General features: G+C 41.1%; 1 protein-coding gene across 1 annotated transcript in view; it reads right to left on the bottom strand.

Annotated features, from left to right (window-relative positions):
• Window positions 1–13378, bottom strand: part of ZC3H7A (zinc finger CCCH-type containing 7A) — a 125422-nt gene that overhangs the window by 63757 nt on the left and 48287 nt on the right. The window contains 5 exon segments of the mRNA XM_030210976.1: window positions 3497–3693; window positions 5394–5555; window positions 10444–10558; window positions 10560–10637; window positions 12122–12189. Of these exon segments, the coding sequence (XP_030066836.1) occupies window positions 3497–3693; window positions 5394–5555; window positions 10444–10558; window positions 10560–10637; window positions 12122–12189 (620 nt within the window).

The raw sequence follows: 13378 nt of genomic DNA, 5'->3' as shown, positions 1-13378 counted from the left end.
GCAACCACTCATAGAATCTATGACAAGACAGAATTGGTGTGTAGAGCCTGAGCTCTTTCAATCTACACCTCTTCCTTAGGCTCCCTAATCTTTCTCATGGTTCCACTATCATCTTTATGCTGACGACACCCAGCTTTATCTCTCCACACCAGAAATCACTGCGGAAACCCAGGCCAAGTACTGGCCTGCCTATCCGACATTGCTGCCTGGATGTCCAACCGTCACCTGAAAACTAAACATGGCCAAGACGGAACTTATTGTGTTCCCACCCAACCCACTTCTCCTCTCCCTTCACTCTCTATCTCAATTGATAACACCCTCATCATCCCTGTCTCATCTGCCCGCAACTTGGTGTCATCTTCGACTACTCCCTCTCCTTCTCTGCGCATATCCAGCAGATAGCCAAGACCTGTCGCTTCTTCCTCTATAACATTAGCAAAATTCGCCCCCCTCCTCTCCGAGCACACCACTCGAACTCTCATCCACTCATTACCTCTCGCCTTGACTACTGCAACCTACTCCTCACCGGCCTCCCACTTAGCCATCTATCCCCCCTTCAGTCCATCCAGAACTCGGCCGCACGTCTTATCTTCCACCTCAACCGATATACTCATATCACCCCTCTCCTCAAGTCACTTCACTGGCTTCCGATCAGATACCGCATTCAATTCAAGCTTCTCCTACTCACCTACAAATGCACTCGATCTGCAGCCCCTCCTTATCTCTCTACTCTCATCTCCCCTTATGTCCCCACCCGTAACCTCCACTCTCTTGACAAATCCCTCCTTTTCAGTACCCTTCTCCACCACTGCCAACTCTAGGCTTCGCCCTTTCTGCCTTGCTTCACCCCATGCTTGGAACAAACTCCCTGAGTCCATACGCCGGGGCCCCCTCCCTACCCATCTTCAAATCATTGCTCAAAGCCCACCTCTTCAATGTCGCCTTCGGCACCTAATCACTACACCTCTTCTCAGGAAATCTAAACTACCCAACTTGACATTTCGTCCTTTAGATTGTAGCTCTTCTGAGCAGGGACTGTCCTTATTTGTTAATTTGTACAGCGCTGCGTAACCCTAGTAGCGCTCTAGAAATGTTAAGTAGTAGTAGTAGTAGTGTGTAGAGCCTGAGCTCTTTCATTAAAACTTGGGGTCCATGGGTCAATTTTAGCAGACAATGGAAAAGGTGCCGGTACTCAGTACCCCCAAGTACCCCCTCAAACAAAGCCCTGGTGTTTACTATACCGCTCTGACTATGCAAGGAAGAGCAGTGTACATATTAGAAAAATCTCAGGAAAAAAGGAAAGGAACTCCAGTTTTTCGATAGGAAAGTAAATTCAATCACACTGAAAGGGATAGAGAAAAAACAGGAAGGGAAAGGGGAGGAGATGTGGTATTAAGTACAACCGCGCTATCAGCGGTCGCAACAGCTAGTGTGTGGTACTGTCCTGTGTGCTAGCTGTTACTGCTAAGCATAGCCCATCTCCAATCCCTACCCACATTAAGCAGCCATCATGAGATTTAAATAGCGCAAGATAATTTTAGTGCGTAGTCATTAGCGTAGGTCTGCACTAAGAGCCACTACACACTAACACCCACACTAGCTGCTTAGCACAGCTTAGTAAATGTACTCCACAGTGTTTTCAAAATCCACTGTTGTTTTACTGAAAACTCATCCAATCCTAGGGCAGACAGAAGTCAACATACAGATGGCAATTCAAGTGGTTTGTTATAAATATGTCATAACATTTTGGTATGAACTAAAGATATCAAAAGGGAACTGGTTCCATCCGATAACTATACTTATAATTACAGAACACAGTTATCAATGTGTAATCAAGAGTCCTTCCAGACAAAGAAGGAAAACGCCTCAAGAACAAACCCCTCCCACTAATGTAAATGGGATAGGGGCTATAAATTCATCATCATAGGCGCTCCAAAAACCTCCTTATTTTTTAAATATTTTTGAAATTTTTTTTTCTAATACTAACAATAAACTGCTCTGCCCAGTAAGCTATGAAGTTTTACTTAACTTAGGCAGGCTACAAACTTTCTCCTCCCAGACCGTGATTTGACTGTGGTCAGCGGGTCCCGTTTCACATTACGCTGCTTCAGGACCACAGCATTTCAATCAAACAATTCAACGGTCATATATCATTCCGTTCATAATACCGTCGGCATTATGAACAGAATGATATATGACCGTTGAATTGTTTGATTGAAATGCTGTGGTCCTGAAGCAGCGTAATGTGAAACGGGACCCGCTGACCACAGTCAAATCACGGTCTGGGAGGAGAAAGTTTGTAGCCTGCCTAAGTTACCGTATTTTTCGGACTATAAGACGCACTTTTTTCCCCCAAAATTTGGGAGGGAAAATGGGGGGTGCGTCTTATAGTCCGAAGGTAGCGTTTTTTGACCTCCGTTCCGTACTTACAGGATTCCATGTTCCCTGGTGGTCTAGTGACGTCGGGGCAGGAAAGAGCCGAGATTCTCGGCGGCCATTTTGAATCTCGCCGAGACCGTCGGAAAGCATTGAGAAGCACGGAGAGCAGCGCGATGGGCAGGAAAGAGGGGGCTCTTTCCTGCCCCGACGTCACTAGACCACCAGGGAACACGGAATCCTGTAAGTACGGGACGGAGGTTCAAAACCCGGACAAGACGCACCGGAGCACCTAGGTTTTAGAGGAGGGAAAGAGGAAAATTTTTTTTTTCCTATTTCCCTCCTCTAAAACCTAGGTGCGTCTTATGGTCCGGTGCGTCTTATAGTCCGAAAAATACGGTAAGTAAAACTTCATAGCTTACTGGGCAGAGCAGTTTATTGTTCAGTATTAGAAAAAAAAAAATTTCAAAAAATATTTAAAAAATAAGGAGGTTTTTGGAGCGCCTATGATGATGAATTTGTAGCCCCTATCCCATTTACATTAGTGGGAGGGGTTTGTTCTTGAGGCGTTTTCCTCCTTTGGCTGGAAGGACTCTTGCTTACACATTGATAACTGTTTTCTGTAATTATAAGTATAACATTTTGGTATGAGCCATTTGTAGTTAATTCTAAGGATAGAGTGTGGGGGGGGGGGGGGGGGGGGGGGGGTTATCTGAAAAAACCAAGAAAACAAGCATTTCAATTTTGCAGATTTTTGATATGGCTCTTTACTGTAATTCTGTTCTGTTTGTTTAAGCTATGTCGGTTGCGCACTTTGAATAATAAAAAGTTTGAAACTAAACAGTTACTGAATAGTGTAACCATATTATGAAACTCAAGTACCTTTCTTATTGCTGATTGCACCACAGATTTTCTGACGAAGTCCTTACCGGGAACAGTACAACTGCAGCTTCATAACACGTTTTAGGGTATATTAACAAATGGATAAAAAGAAATATTTTATCTAGCTAATGAAGTAAACCTATAACCTGCTATAGCTCAAAAATCTTAGTTCTCAGTAGTGACTTAAGACAAAATGAAAATCAATAGCAGTTGGACTAAAATAAAACAAAAAAAGTACCTCACAAAGAAACATAAATATTCCTCGATGCTCCTGAAGAAGCCTGGGAACAGTTAGGTTGATATTCCCATTGCCTCCAAAAAGAGCCTCTCGGCTAAATGCTCCTTTCCGCTCTAACGTCCAGACATCAATTTCTTCCTGGCAGTATGCGAACGTGCAATGCCCAGGGTACCTACACTCTTCTCCAGCAGCAACATCTATGCAGACAGAAAAAGAGAAATGCTGGACAAATCCAATACCAAGATGACAACCCAAGCCACCTCCTCCTTTTCCTTAATATAAGGATATCTAACTTGGAATGGTGAATGTTTTTGTCCCCTCCCCATTCCCCTAATCCCTCTTTTGCCTTTGGGAACTCTCATTATCCTCCCAGCGGTGATCTTGGTTACACACTGCTGGCATAAACTTCTTGTTTTGCACAGAGTGAGCTGTATGGCATTCCAGAGAAATTTTCAGTTGTATACTAGCAAAAGCACAAGGGATCAGGGACATAAAAAGTACCTAAAAATATGCAGGTCAATATTCAAAAGCAATTACACGTTTAGCAATAGCCACCAGGGGGTCAAATTCTATAAAATATGCCAAAAGTCAGGTGCTAAGAATGAATTTTGTAACAGCATCTGGGTGCTCAGATTTTGCTACAGAACAAAGTATAAGTTGGCATTTGCACACCAACATTTCTGCGCTACAGTACAACACATAGTATTCTACAAGTTACGTACATAAATGTGGGGACCAGCCCATGTGTACACCCCTCCCTTGCAGAAGCGCACTATAATGGCTGTGCACTTAGCTTGTAGAATACTGCTTAGCATCTAACCAGCACTTGCGTGTGTAAATGTGTACATGCTTGTATTCTAAAATCTTAGCACACAAGGCGCCTACATTTAGGTGCTAATATTACAGAATTAGGGAGCAAATGTATAAGTGCCCTGTCTGTGACTTTTCAGCAGAACTATATGGATAGCAACTATAAGGCTGATATTCAAAACGATTTAAATCGCTTGTCCAGGGCTAACCAGGCATATTCAGCAGCACTTAACCGGATAGAAAGTATCAGTTAGCACCTAAGCTGAAACTGGTTATTCTGTGGGTGTTCCAGGGGCAGAGTCAGGACTTAACCAGCTAAGGTAACCAAATACAATTGACAGCAGTGGAGTGGAGGAGTAGCCTAGTGGTTAGAGAACCAGTCTCTGACATCCAGAGGCACCCGGTTCAAATCCCACTGCTGCCCTTTGTGATCTTGGGCAAGTCACTTAACCCTCCATTGCCTCAGGTATAAAATTAGATTGTGAGCCCTCCAAGGACAGGAAAATACCCAGTGTACCTGAATGTAACTCACCTTGAGCTACCTCTGAAAAGGTGTAAGCAAAATGTAATAAATAAATAAGCATAAAACACAGTCCTATCTTTATGTGGTTCATCTTAGCCGATAGTGCTGAATATCAAACTTAAATGGCTAAGTTTTATCCAACCATTCACGGTTGGATATTCAATGTCGGTGTCCGGACATGGCCCTGCATTCAGTATCTGGGTATAAAGCTGGTGATGGGCAAAAACACACTGACCGCTGCTGGCTGAACATCAACCTCATGTGTCTCCAGTAATCCCTTGACTGAGCTCATACCACCCAACTACATGGATAATCAGAAATATTCAGCCACTATCTGTATAGCTAAGCAATTTAAATTATGCCAGTAAAAGGCTGTCCTAAACTGTTTTACTTTAATGGATGCGGCTAATCTCGTTGGCTATACATATAGTGGCGCTGAATATATGTAATCACCATATCCAGGTTTTAGAAATGACTTCATAATTTCAAGAAAAACATGTGCTAACATGTTCTAAAATGAACTATTTTCAATAAATATATTTTTTAAATAAAATGTGGCCATACCTTTACATACATAGAAAGGTCCTACATACTGAGTTTTTGTTGGTCTTGGTCGTATTCTTTTCCATGATTTATCATCTGAATTTTTTATTCTACAAACTAAAATATCCTTCTTACATTTATGTTCCAAATTAGAGTGATAGATGAAATCCAATAACTTGGGACCTGCAATAATAAAGATAAAATTAGCTATTTTTGCTCACAAGAAGGGGATGACAGGTCTACAAGATATGACTGAATACAAAAAGCAGGACTTAAGTCCTAAATAATTTTTCCCATTTGAGACTAGACTCTATATATAGTGCCTTAAAAATCTGCACTGAAAAAAAAATACGCCTAGGCATTTTCTATAACGTACGGCTAAATTTTGGCATACTTAATAGAATAAGCCTAAATTTCCGTGTAGTTATAGAATATGATGAGCGCCCATCCACACGACTAAATTTAGTCGCAGGGACTTACGCCAAGTAAAACTTGGTGTAAATCCTGATGCCTACATTAGGCGCGGACCAGGTGTATTCCATAACAATGCGTATAGATTTCAGTAATACCCACAACCTGCCCATTCCACACCCATGACCACGCTCCCTTTTCAATTGTGCGACTTAGAATTTATGTGCATCACATTGCAGAATACTTCTAGACAGTACTGCGCATAAATTCTAATTAATGCCAATTAGTGGCAATTATTGGCACTGATTGGCTTGCTAATTAAGTTGTGCACGCAAATCTGGAATATGAATGGATTTGTGCGCCCAACTTAAGTCGCACTATACAGAATCCGGGGGTTGGTGTATCTGGGGAAAATGCTTAGTATATCAGCCCCTATGGTTGTAAGTTTTAGAACTCCAATTTACAGATAAGCAAACTTCAGAACAACAGATGTTTCTTTTAGCTTGTTAGAAACTCAGAGCTCAGGATCCCTAGAGCTATGCAGTTATAAAGTACCTTCAATGCACAATACTTTTTAAAAAGGCTAAAGTTTTCAAAATGTCCTCAAAATAAAGCCAAAACTATTTTATCCACAAAAAGAGACATTAAGAAAAAAAAACTAGAACATCTTTCAAGGAGTTATTAGCATGCTGACACCTGGAGGAAGATGACAGGGTAAAGATTAACAAGTGTAATCTGCCGCAGGACCCATTTTATTCCTATGGGCTCTGCTGCAGATAACATGTACTAATCTTTCGTAAAAGACCCCCCCCCCCCCTCAGTTCTTTAACGCCTGAAAGATGATGGGAGCAATTTTTAAAAAAATGAGAATATTTTACAATTAATTTGAATTACAGATACAGATTATCCCTAAAGCAGCAATTTTCAAACAGTGTTTAATATTCACAAATGGGCTATTTGAAGATTGTCCACCTTATTGTTACACACACACATACACTTAATGAAGAAACTCTATAGGGTTAGGGGAAAGGGAGGGCAGGGATTAAAACAACGCATACATTTTATATTTTCATAAATTCACACATGGTTTTTATCAGAAAAAGTACCCACAGAGAAAAGACATGCAAGTGTGAAGCAGTGACCAATAAAGCAAACAGATTGTTAGGAATTGTTAGGAAAGAATTAGAGAATACAAAAAAATATAATGCCTCTGTATTGCTCCATGATGCAACCATACCGTGAATATCGTGTGCAATTCTGCTTACTGCATCTCAAGAAAGATATAACAGAATTATAAAAAGGGGCAGAAAAGAATGGCCATAATGATTAAGGGAGTGGAATGATCCTCATATGAGGAGAGGGTGGGGATTCTTCAGTTTGGAGAAGAGACAGCTGATATGATTGAGGCCTACAAAAATCACACCATGAAGTTACTAATTTGATTAAATACTTTTTTCACTCATCATATAGTTAAGCTCTGGAACTCACTGTCGGAAGATGTGGTAAAAGCAGTTAGTGTGGATAGATTTAAAAATCCATAAACCATTAATAAGGTAGACCTAAGGAAAGTACTACTACTACTACTTATTTCTAAAGCGCTACTGGATGTACGCAGCAATGTACACTTGAACATGAAAAGACTGCTTATTGTGGGGGGGTGGGGAAGTAACACTGAATCTTGCTACTTTCTGGGACTCTGCCAAGTACCTGCAACCTGGTTGGCCACTGTTGGAAACAGGATGTGGGGCTAAATGGACCTTTGGTCTGACCCAGTATGACAGCTCTTATATTCTTAAGTGTATGCAGGTGCTTTTTCCTCTTGCAGTTTTCAAAAAGAAATATTATATAGGCTTATTTCCACACTGAAAACTGGTTCTAAATCCATTGGTACAAAGTACCTACGAACTTTGCAGCTCTCCAGATAGAATGAAAATTATCCCCTCAAAGATTTTGATTCATGTCATCAAAAGCTTGAATTACATGAACACAACATAATATACATTTATTATGAAATTCCATTCTTACAAAAAAGTGTAGCCATGTATCTCAATATTCCTTTTATGCCAATGTTTTTCATTTTTTTTCTCATGGTCTGGTAAAAGAAAATAATGTATTCCTGTGATCTTTATAATATCTTCTGAATTTTATTGTTCTTATCTCATGGTTTGCTCCTTTCTCCCACCCTTGTTCCTAACACATCCGCTGCAGAACACTCTTCCTCAACTCCTCCCAGGGTACTGTGGCCACCTTTGCTCATCTGACTATGTGGTTCTAAGTAAGTTTGAGACATTCTCATACTCTTGCACTGTTGTCACAGTGCTGGCTAAGATCCAAAACAGCAGCAGAGGAGTACATGCATCATGAAAGCTTTAATGCACAAGATACACTTGTCAAAGGAAAGAAAGTTCTATAGCTAGGGAGGATATGATTTGAAGCTGGAAGGAAGCATATTCACAAACAACATCACAAAACATTTTTTCATAGAAAGGGTGGCCTGGAACACATTCTCCACCCAAAGAAGCGACGGGGCAGAAAAACAGTCACAGAACTCAAAAAGGCATGGGATAAACACAGTCACTGTCTTAAAAGCAACCATGGGCTCCTCAACTCAGAAAAGCATTTCAAAGAACAGATGGGAGCAAGATGCACAGAACAAGCTTTAGAACCCTAAACAAAGGTTCCAGGGAATAATCTATCCAGAATGGCAGTTAGAACCCTAACCTTTAAACATACTAGATTGGCCATTTTGGTCTTTATCTACTACTAGTAAAAAAAGGCCCTTTTCTGACACAAATGAAACGGGCGCTAGCAAGGTTTTCCTCAGAGTGTGTATGTTTGAAAGAGTGAATGTGCGAGTGTGTGTGTGTGTGAGAGAGAGAGTGAGTCTGGGTGCGAGTGTGTCTGTGAGAGAGTGTGTGTGAGAATGAGAGTGTGTGCAAGTGCATATGTGAGACACAGTGAGAGAGAGAGAGTTTCACACAGATACAGTGTGTGCGAGATAGAGTGTGTGTGAGACACAGACTCTCTGTGAGACTGAGTGTATGAGACCAACAGAGTGTGTGAGAGAGTGTGAGTGACTGTGTGACACATAGAGAGTGAATGTGATACAGTGTGAGACACAGAGAGGCATATTTTCAAAGCACTTTGGGAGGCTAAGTTCCATAGGTTTCTATGGAACTTTGGGAGGCTAAGTGCTTTGAAAATAAGCCTCAGAGTGTGTGTGTGACAGAGATACCTCCCCCCCCTCTCTTTGGTGTCAGCCCCCCCCCCCCCCCTCTCTCTGGTGTCTGAGCGTTACTTTGCAGGACGCTGAGCTCTGGCTGTGCTTCAAGGAACTGACCAATCCTATTTAATAGAATGCACCTCCAACATTCTGAAGCCGAGAAAACTCGTGTGGTTGGTCACTTCTGCTTGTGACGAACCCGGAAGTACGTGATGTCAATTCAGGAGATGGATACAGAAAGCAGGAATGCCTCAGCCATGCAGTCAGCTTCAGAATGTTGGAGGTGTGTTATATTATATAGGATTATATACTATGCTGCTATTTTACTAAATGGTTCAAACTTAAAAAACCATACAAAGCTAAATTAGCAGAATCAGCCATGGCACTATATGTAAGAGTGAGGGAAGGATCCTCCCAAGTAAAGAAAACACCAAAGACAGATTTTGTGTCTGTGCATGTATGTGTTTAGCAGGGCTAGAAGGGGACCTAGATATTACAAACATACTAGTAGCTGAGATGGAAATATGTAAGTCATCCAACTCAGCAGAATGGTTGGATTTAAACAAGGGTTGTAAAGTTTCTGTAGGACAGGTTCATTAACAATTATTATCCAGGTAGGCTTGATGAATGTCATTACTTACTATTGGGAGATGGGAAAAAAAAATTATGTATGTAACTCCTCACTTGGATGTGCCGGGTAATTTTTCCAGATTATTCTGATTGATCAGTGATGGAGTCAGGCTGATGCCTCGCATGACCATTGGGTCTGACCCACTACAGTATTTCTTATGTTTTTAACCCAGTGCCTAATGCTCTTCCAATTTAATCACATTTAAAACCACTACTTTCTATGTCAAAAGGGAACTATGGGGGTAATATTCGGTAAGCCGCTTCCAGCCATGGGCTGACCTAATCCCACATATTTAATACCGGGGCGTATGCAGCTCCCAGCATTGAACATCCGGGTATGTGCACTGACCCAGAAGTTAACTGGGCACCAGCTGACATTCAGACCGGTGCCCAGTTAATTCAGTGCATAAAATTAAGACAACCTTTTTGCTGCCCTACTTTACGTGTTCACTTAACTAGATAGCGGTGGTATTCAGTCTGCCCCAACTCCAGGGTTAGGGGAAGGCCAGTTAACGGAGATATTCAGAAGCACTACTTGGTAAAATGCCTGTGAATATCTGGGATTAGCTAGCTCTGCGGGGTTTAGCTGGGCAGGAGTCTCTCTTGCCCGCTGAAACCCTTTTGAACATCAATCTCTACAAAACCCTCTTTGCTATCTCAATGTTAAAATATACTTATTCTTGGATACAGACAGTGGTGACAACATTGCTTTAATAGCACAGTGCAAATGTCTAACTTCCAACATACCCTCTATCTCTAATTCCCCAACTGACCTGTTTGAACAGATACGGGAACCTGGATCCTTACCTGATTTGCTAAAACACACCTGGCATGCTTGCCTGAATTCATGTGTGCCTTCTAATGGATTTCTACCCACTAGAGGGCTACATAAAGATGCAGTCGCAGTTCCGCCGCCTAAAAAAATTGGAAAAGTCATTTCTAATTGGACTTGGATTTCCTAAGAAACTTTCTGAACCAAATAGGCTACTTGTACCATTCATCTGTAAGAAGAAAACAGGCATCATGAGCAAAACATGGCAACATTCATGATCAGAACAGTCCAAATGAATTGTTCACAGCTAATTAGGCATGCATGTACTCCAAATGAGTGCAACTCTGTTACTACTACTATTCCATACCAATACAAGAGCACGCAAACTGGTTTGCTAAAGCATTTGCAGACAAAATGCTCTTCGGTTGTAACATGCCATATCTATAACCCTCTTGTAAACCTGAGAAAAGGGGCAGAAAACAAAACAAGCATCCTTTTGAAAGAGCAGCCTCTTGTCATGAGATGCTTGGAAAGCAATTTACAAGCAATAGTTTACCATCACATTTTCTCATCATATTGCAAGTGATGCCCCAGTACTTTTTTGTGCAACAACCAGATGCCCATCTCCACATAAACAAGGGAAATGTACCATCCCAGAAATTGGCAGCTATGGTAGAGACAAGCAAGCAAAGATTATATTCAGATTGTCTGCCTCAACGGTGCTCCCTCTATGTTGTATAGTCTGGAGTCCTAGCACTGTGACCGCACAGCTCAATACATTCGGGGCTACATAGTGAAATTATAGCCTCGACGGCAACAACCACAACCAGTGCAGAAAATACTAAGAAAGTCAGAGGATTAATAAAAACAGGCATTTTACATAAAGCAGATGATCTACATTGTTCTCTTTTGTAGAGTTTGCAATCCACACCAGTCAGAATTATCAGCCCTGTTCACTGCCATGTATGATGGGGAAGAGCCAAAGTGGCAGCATGGATTTTCCCCATAAAACCCCAACTGCCTCCTTTTATAATCCAGCCAGTGCAGTAACAGTCCTCAATAGAGGGGCTACAGAACGTGGCTCCCTTTGTAACCTGGCACATGCACACCGTGAACCCTACACCTCTAGATTTCCCTGTTGTGGGATGACTGAGATCCACAATCCCTAGCCGGCCCAAAAAAGCAGAAACTTAGTCCAGTAATTAAACTCGGGTATGCACAGGGCCAGCTTTCTTGAAGTATAGGAGTGCCTTAGTACAGGAAAGCGGTTTCAAATACAGGGCCTCCTTGTTTAGTATAACACATAACTGACTTCAGCAGATGTATATGCTCCATAATTACACATATGGAGCTGTCAAGATACAAAGATCTGTATAAGATAACCATGATTACAATATTCCTTACCCAAAGAGCTTACAAGCTAAACAACCTTAAGGTGGGGGGGGGGGGGGGGGGTTACCTTGAGTCGCTCAGCCATCCAGTAAGCAGTAGAGGGGTTCTGACCTATAATTTCAAAATTCAATAGGTCTGTACTCTAAACATGTCCCTTATGCTGTCATCTGGATGTAGACACTGCTACCTGTTCCAACAAAATCTAAAAATATGCAGATCTCATACTTTTTGTTGTCACAAAAATGAAATTAAACTATTAAAATTGTGATCCCCAAATCAAAAACAATATATAAAAATCAGAAAACCAAAATACATACTTACAAGAAAGAGAGGGGAATTATTGCTATTAAGTGCCTGTGCTCCATCTCTAGAAATCAAAGGGGGGAGATCTAAAAATATCAAAATGAAGACATAATTAAACAAAATCAAACAGAATGCTTTTAGTATTTTGCTTTTCAGTGGTTTGACAGCACTGGCTTCTCAGTAATATGGCAAAACACAAGGGTAGTACTAACTGAGAAGTGAGCTCCAGGCTTTCTGGATGCCAACAGGCCAGTTGCTTTGGTTAAGTGACATTCACACTCTGAGAAAAGAAAGCAGCAGCAACCCAGGCAAGTAGTGACTGAGAGGCTGACTTCCTTCTAAGTTCCTTACAGTGATCAAATGGGGAAGCATCAAATACAGTCACTGCAACTCCAGTTAAAATTACTGAACTGAAAATTACTTAAAGCCCTATAAGCCTGCATATCTGCTAGCGTAATGCAATTCTCGCATCTAATTCAATTTCATTTTAAGAAACAAACTGGCATAGGCTTCATATTTAGGAAGCACGTTCAAAAATCTAACCTTTGTTTCCTAATGTTAAATAATGCCGATTGCATATTCACTTTATGTGGTGATATATTGGAAAATTTAAATAATAATAAAAAAAAATTCTAACCTTATGAGAATTTGCCAACTTTGGAGGCAAATTCAATAACAGCCAGAAATAAAACTTCTATTAGGTAGCCAACAGAATAAGCTATAAGCTGAGGAATGGAAACATTCCAAGGTGTAAATGACTTCCTCCTTTAACTCCACAAACATTATTCTTGCCATATCTACATTAAGGGAATGGGTTTCCCGTGCTCTATCCCCTGAACTTAATCATATTTCTCTTCTGTAAAGGCTACAGCAGAAACCAGCATGGGCCCGAAAGCAGGCAATGGGATGCTTTTAGTCATACTGGCAAATGCCAGTAGTCATTTAGAGCAGATGACTGGGTGCATTAGGAGAAAAGAACAGACTGCATACAAAAGTATCCTGAATCAGCACCTCTCCTGCATGCAACGAGCCCTAGAAAAAATAGGGATCCAGCCCAAAAGTGTTTGAACTACAACTAAATCATGTCCACTGCCTTGTAACAGCCTTCACCATTTTTCATATTCTGCTGTACAAACTACAAAACAATTCAAAATGCACCGAAGCAGAAGTCTTTCCTGATCTAAACATACTCTATACTTTAGCAGTGAAAGAAGAATTATAGAAACATTTAAAAAGTATATCTGAATAAGAAACCAGAAAGCCCTATTGCATAAA

This window comes from Microcaecilia unicolor, chromosome 8 (genome assembly GCF_901765095.1).
Source record: "Microcaecilia unicolor chromosome 8, aMicUni1.1, whole genome shotgun sequence".
In the NCBI taxonomy this organism is placed as follows: domain Eukaryota; kingdom Metazoa; phylum Chordata; class Amphibia; order Gymnophiona; family Siphonopidae; genus Microcaecilia; species Microcaecilia unicolor.
Note: the sequence above shows the minus strand (reverse complement) of the source record. Positions and strands in the feature narration are given on the sequence as shown.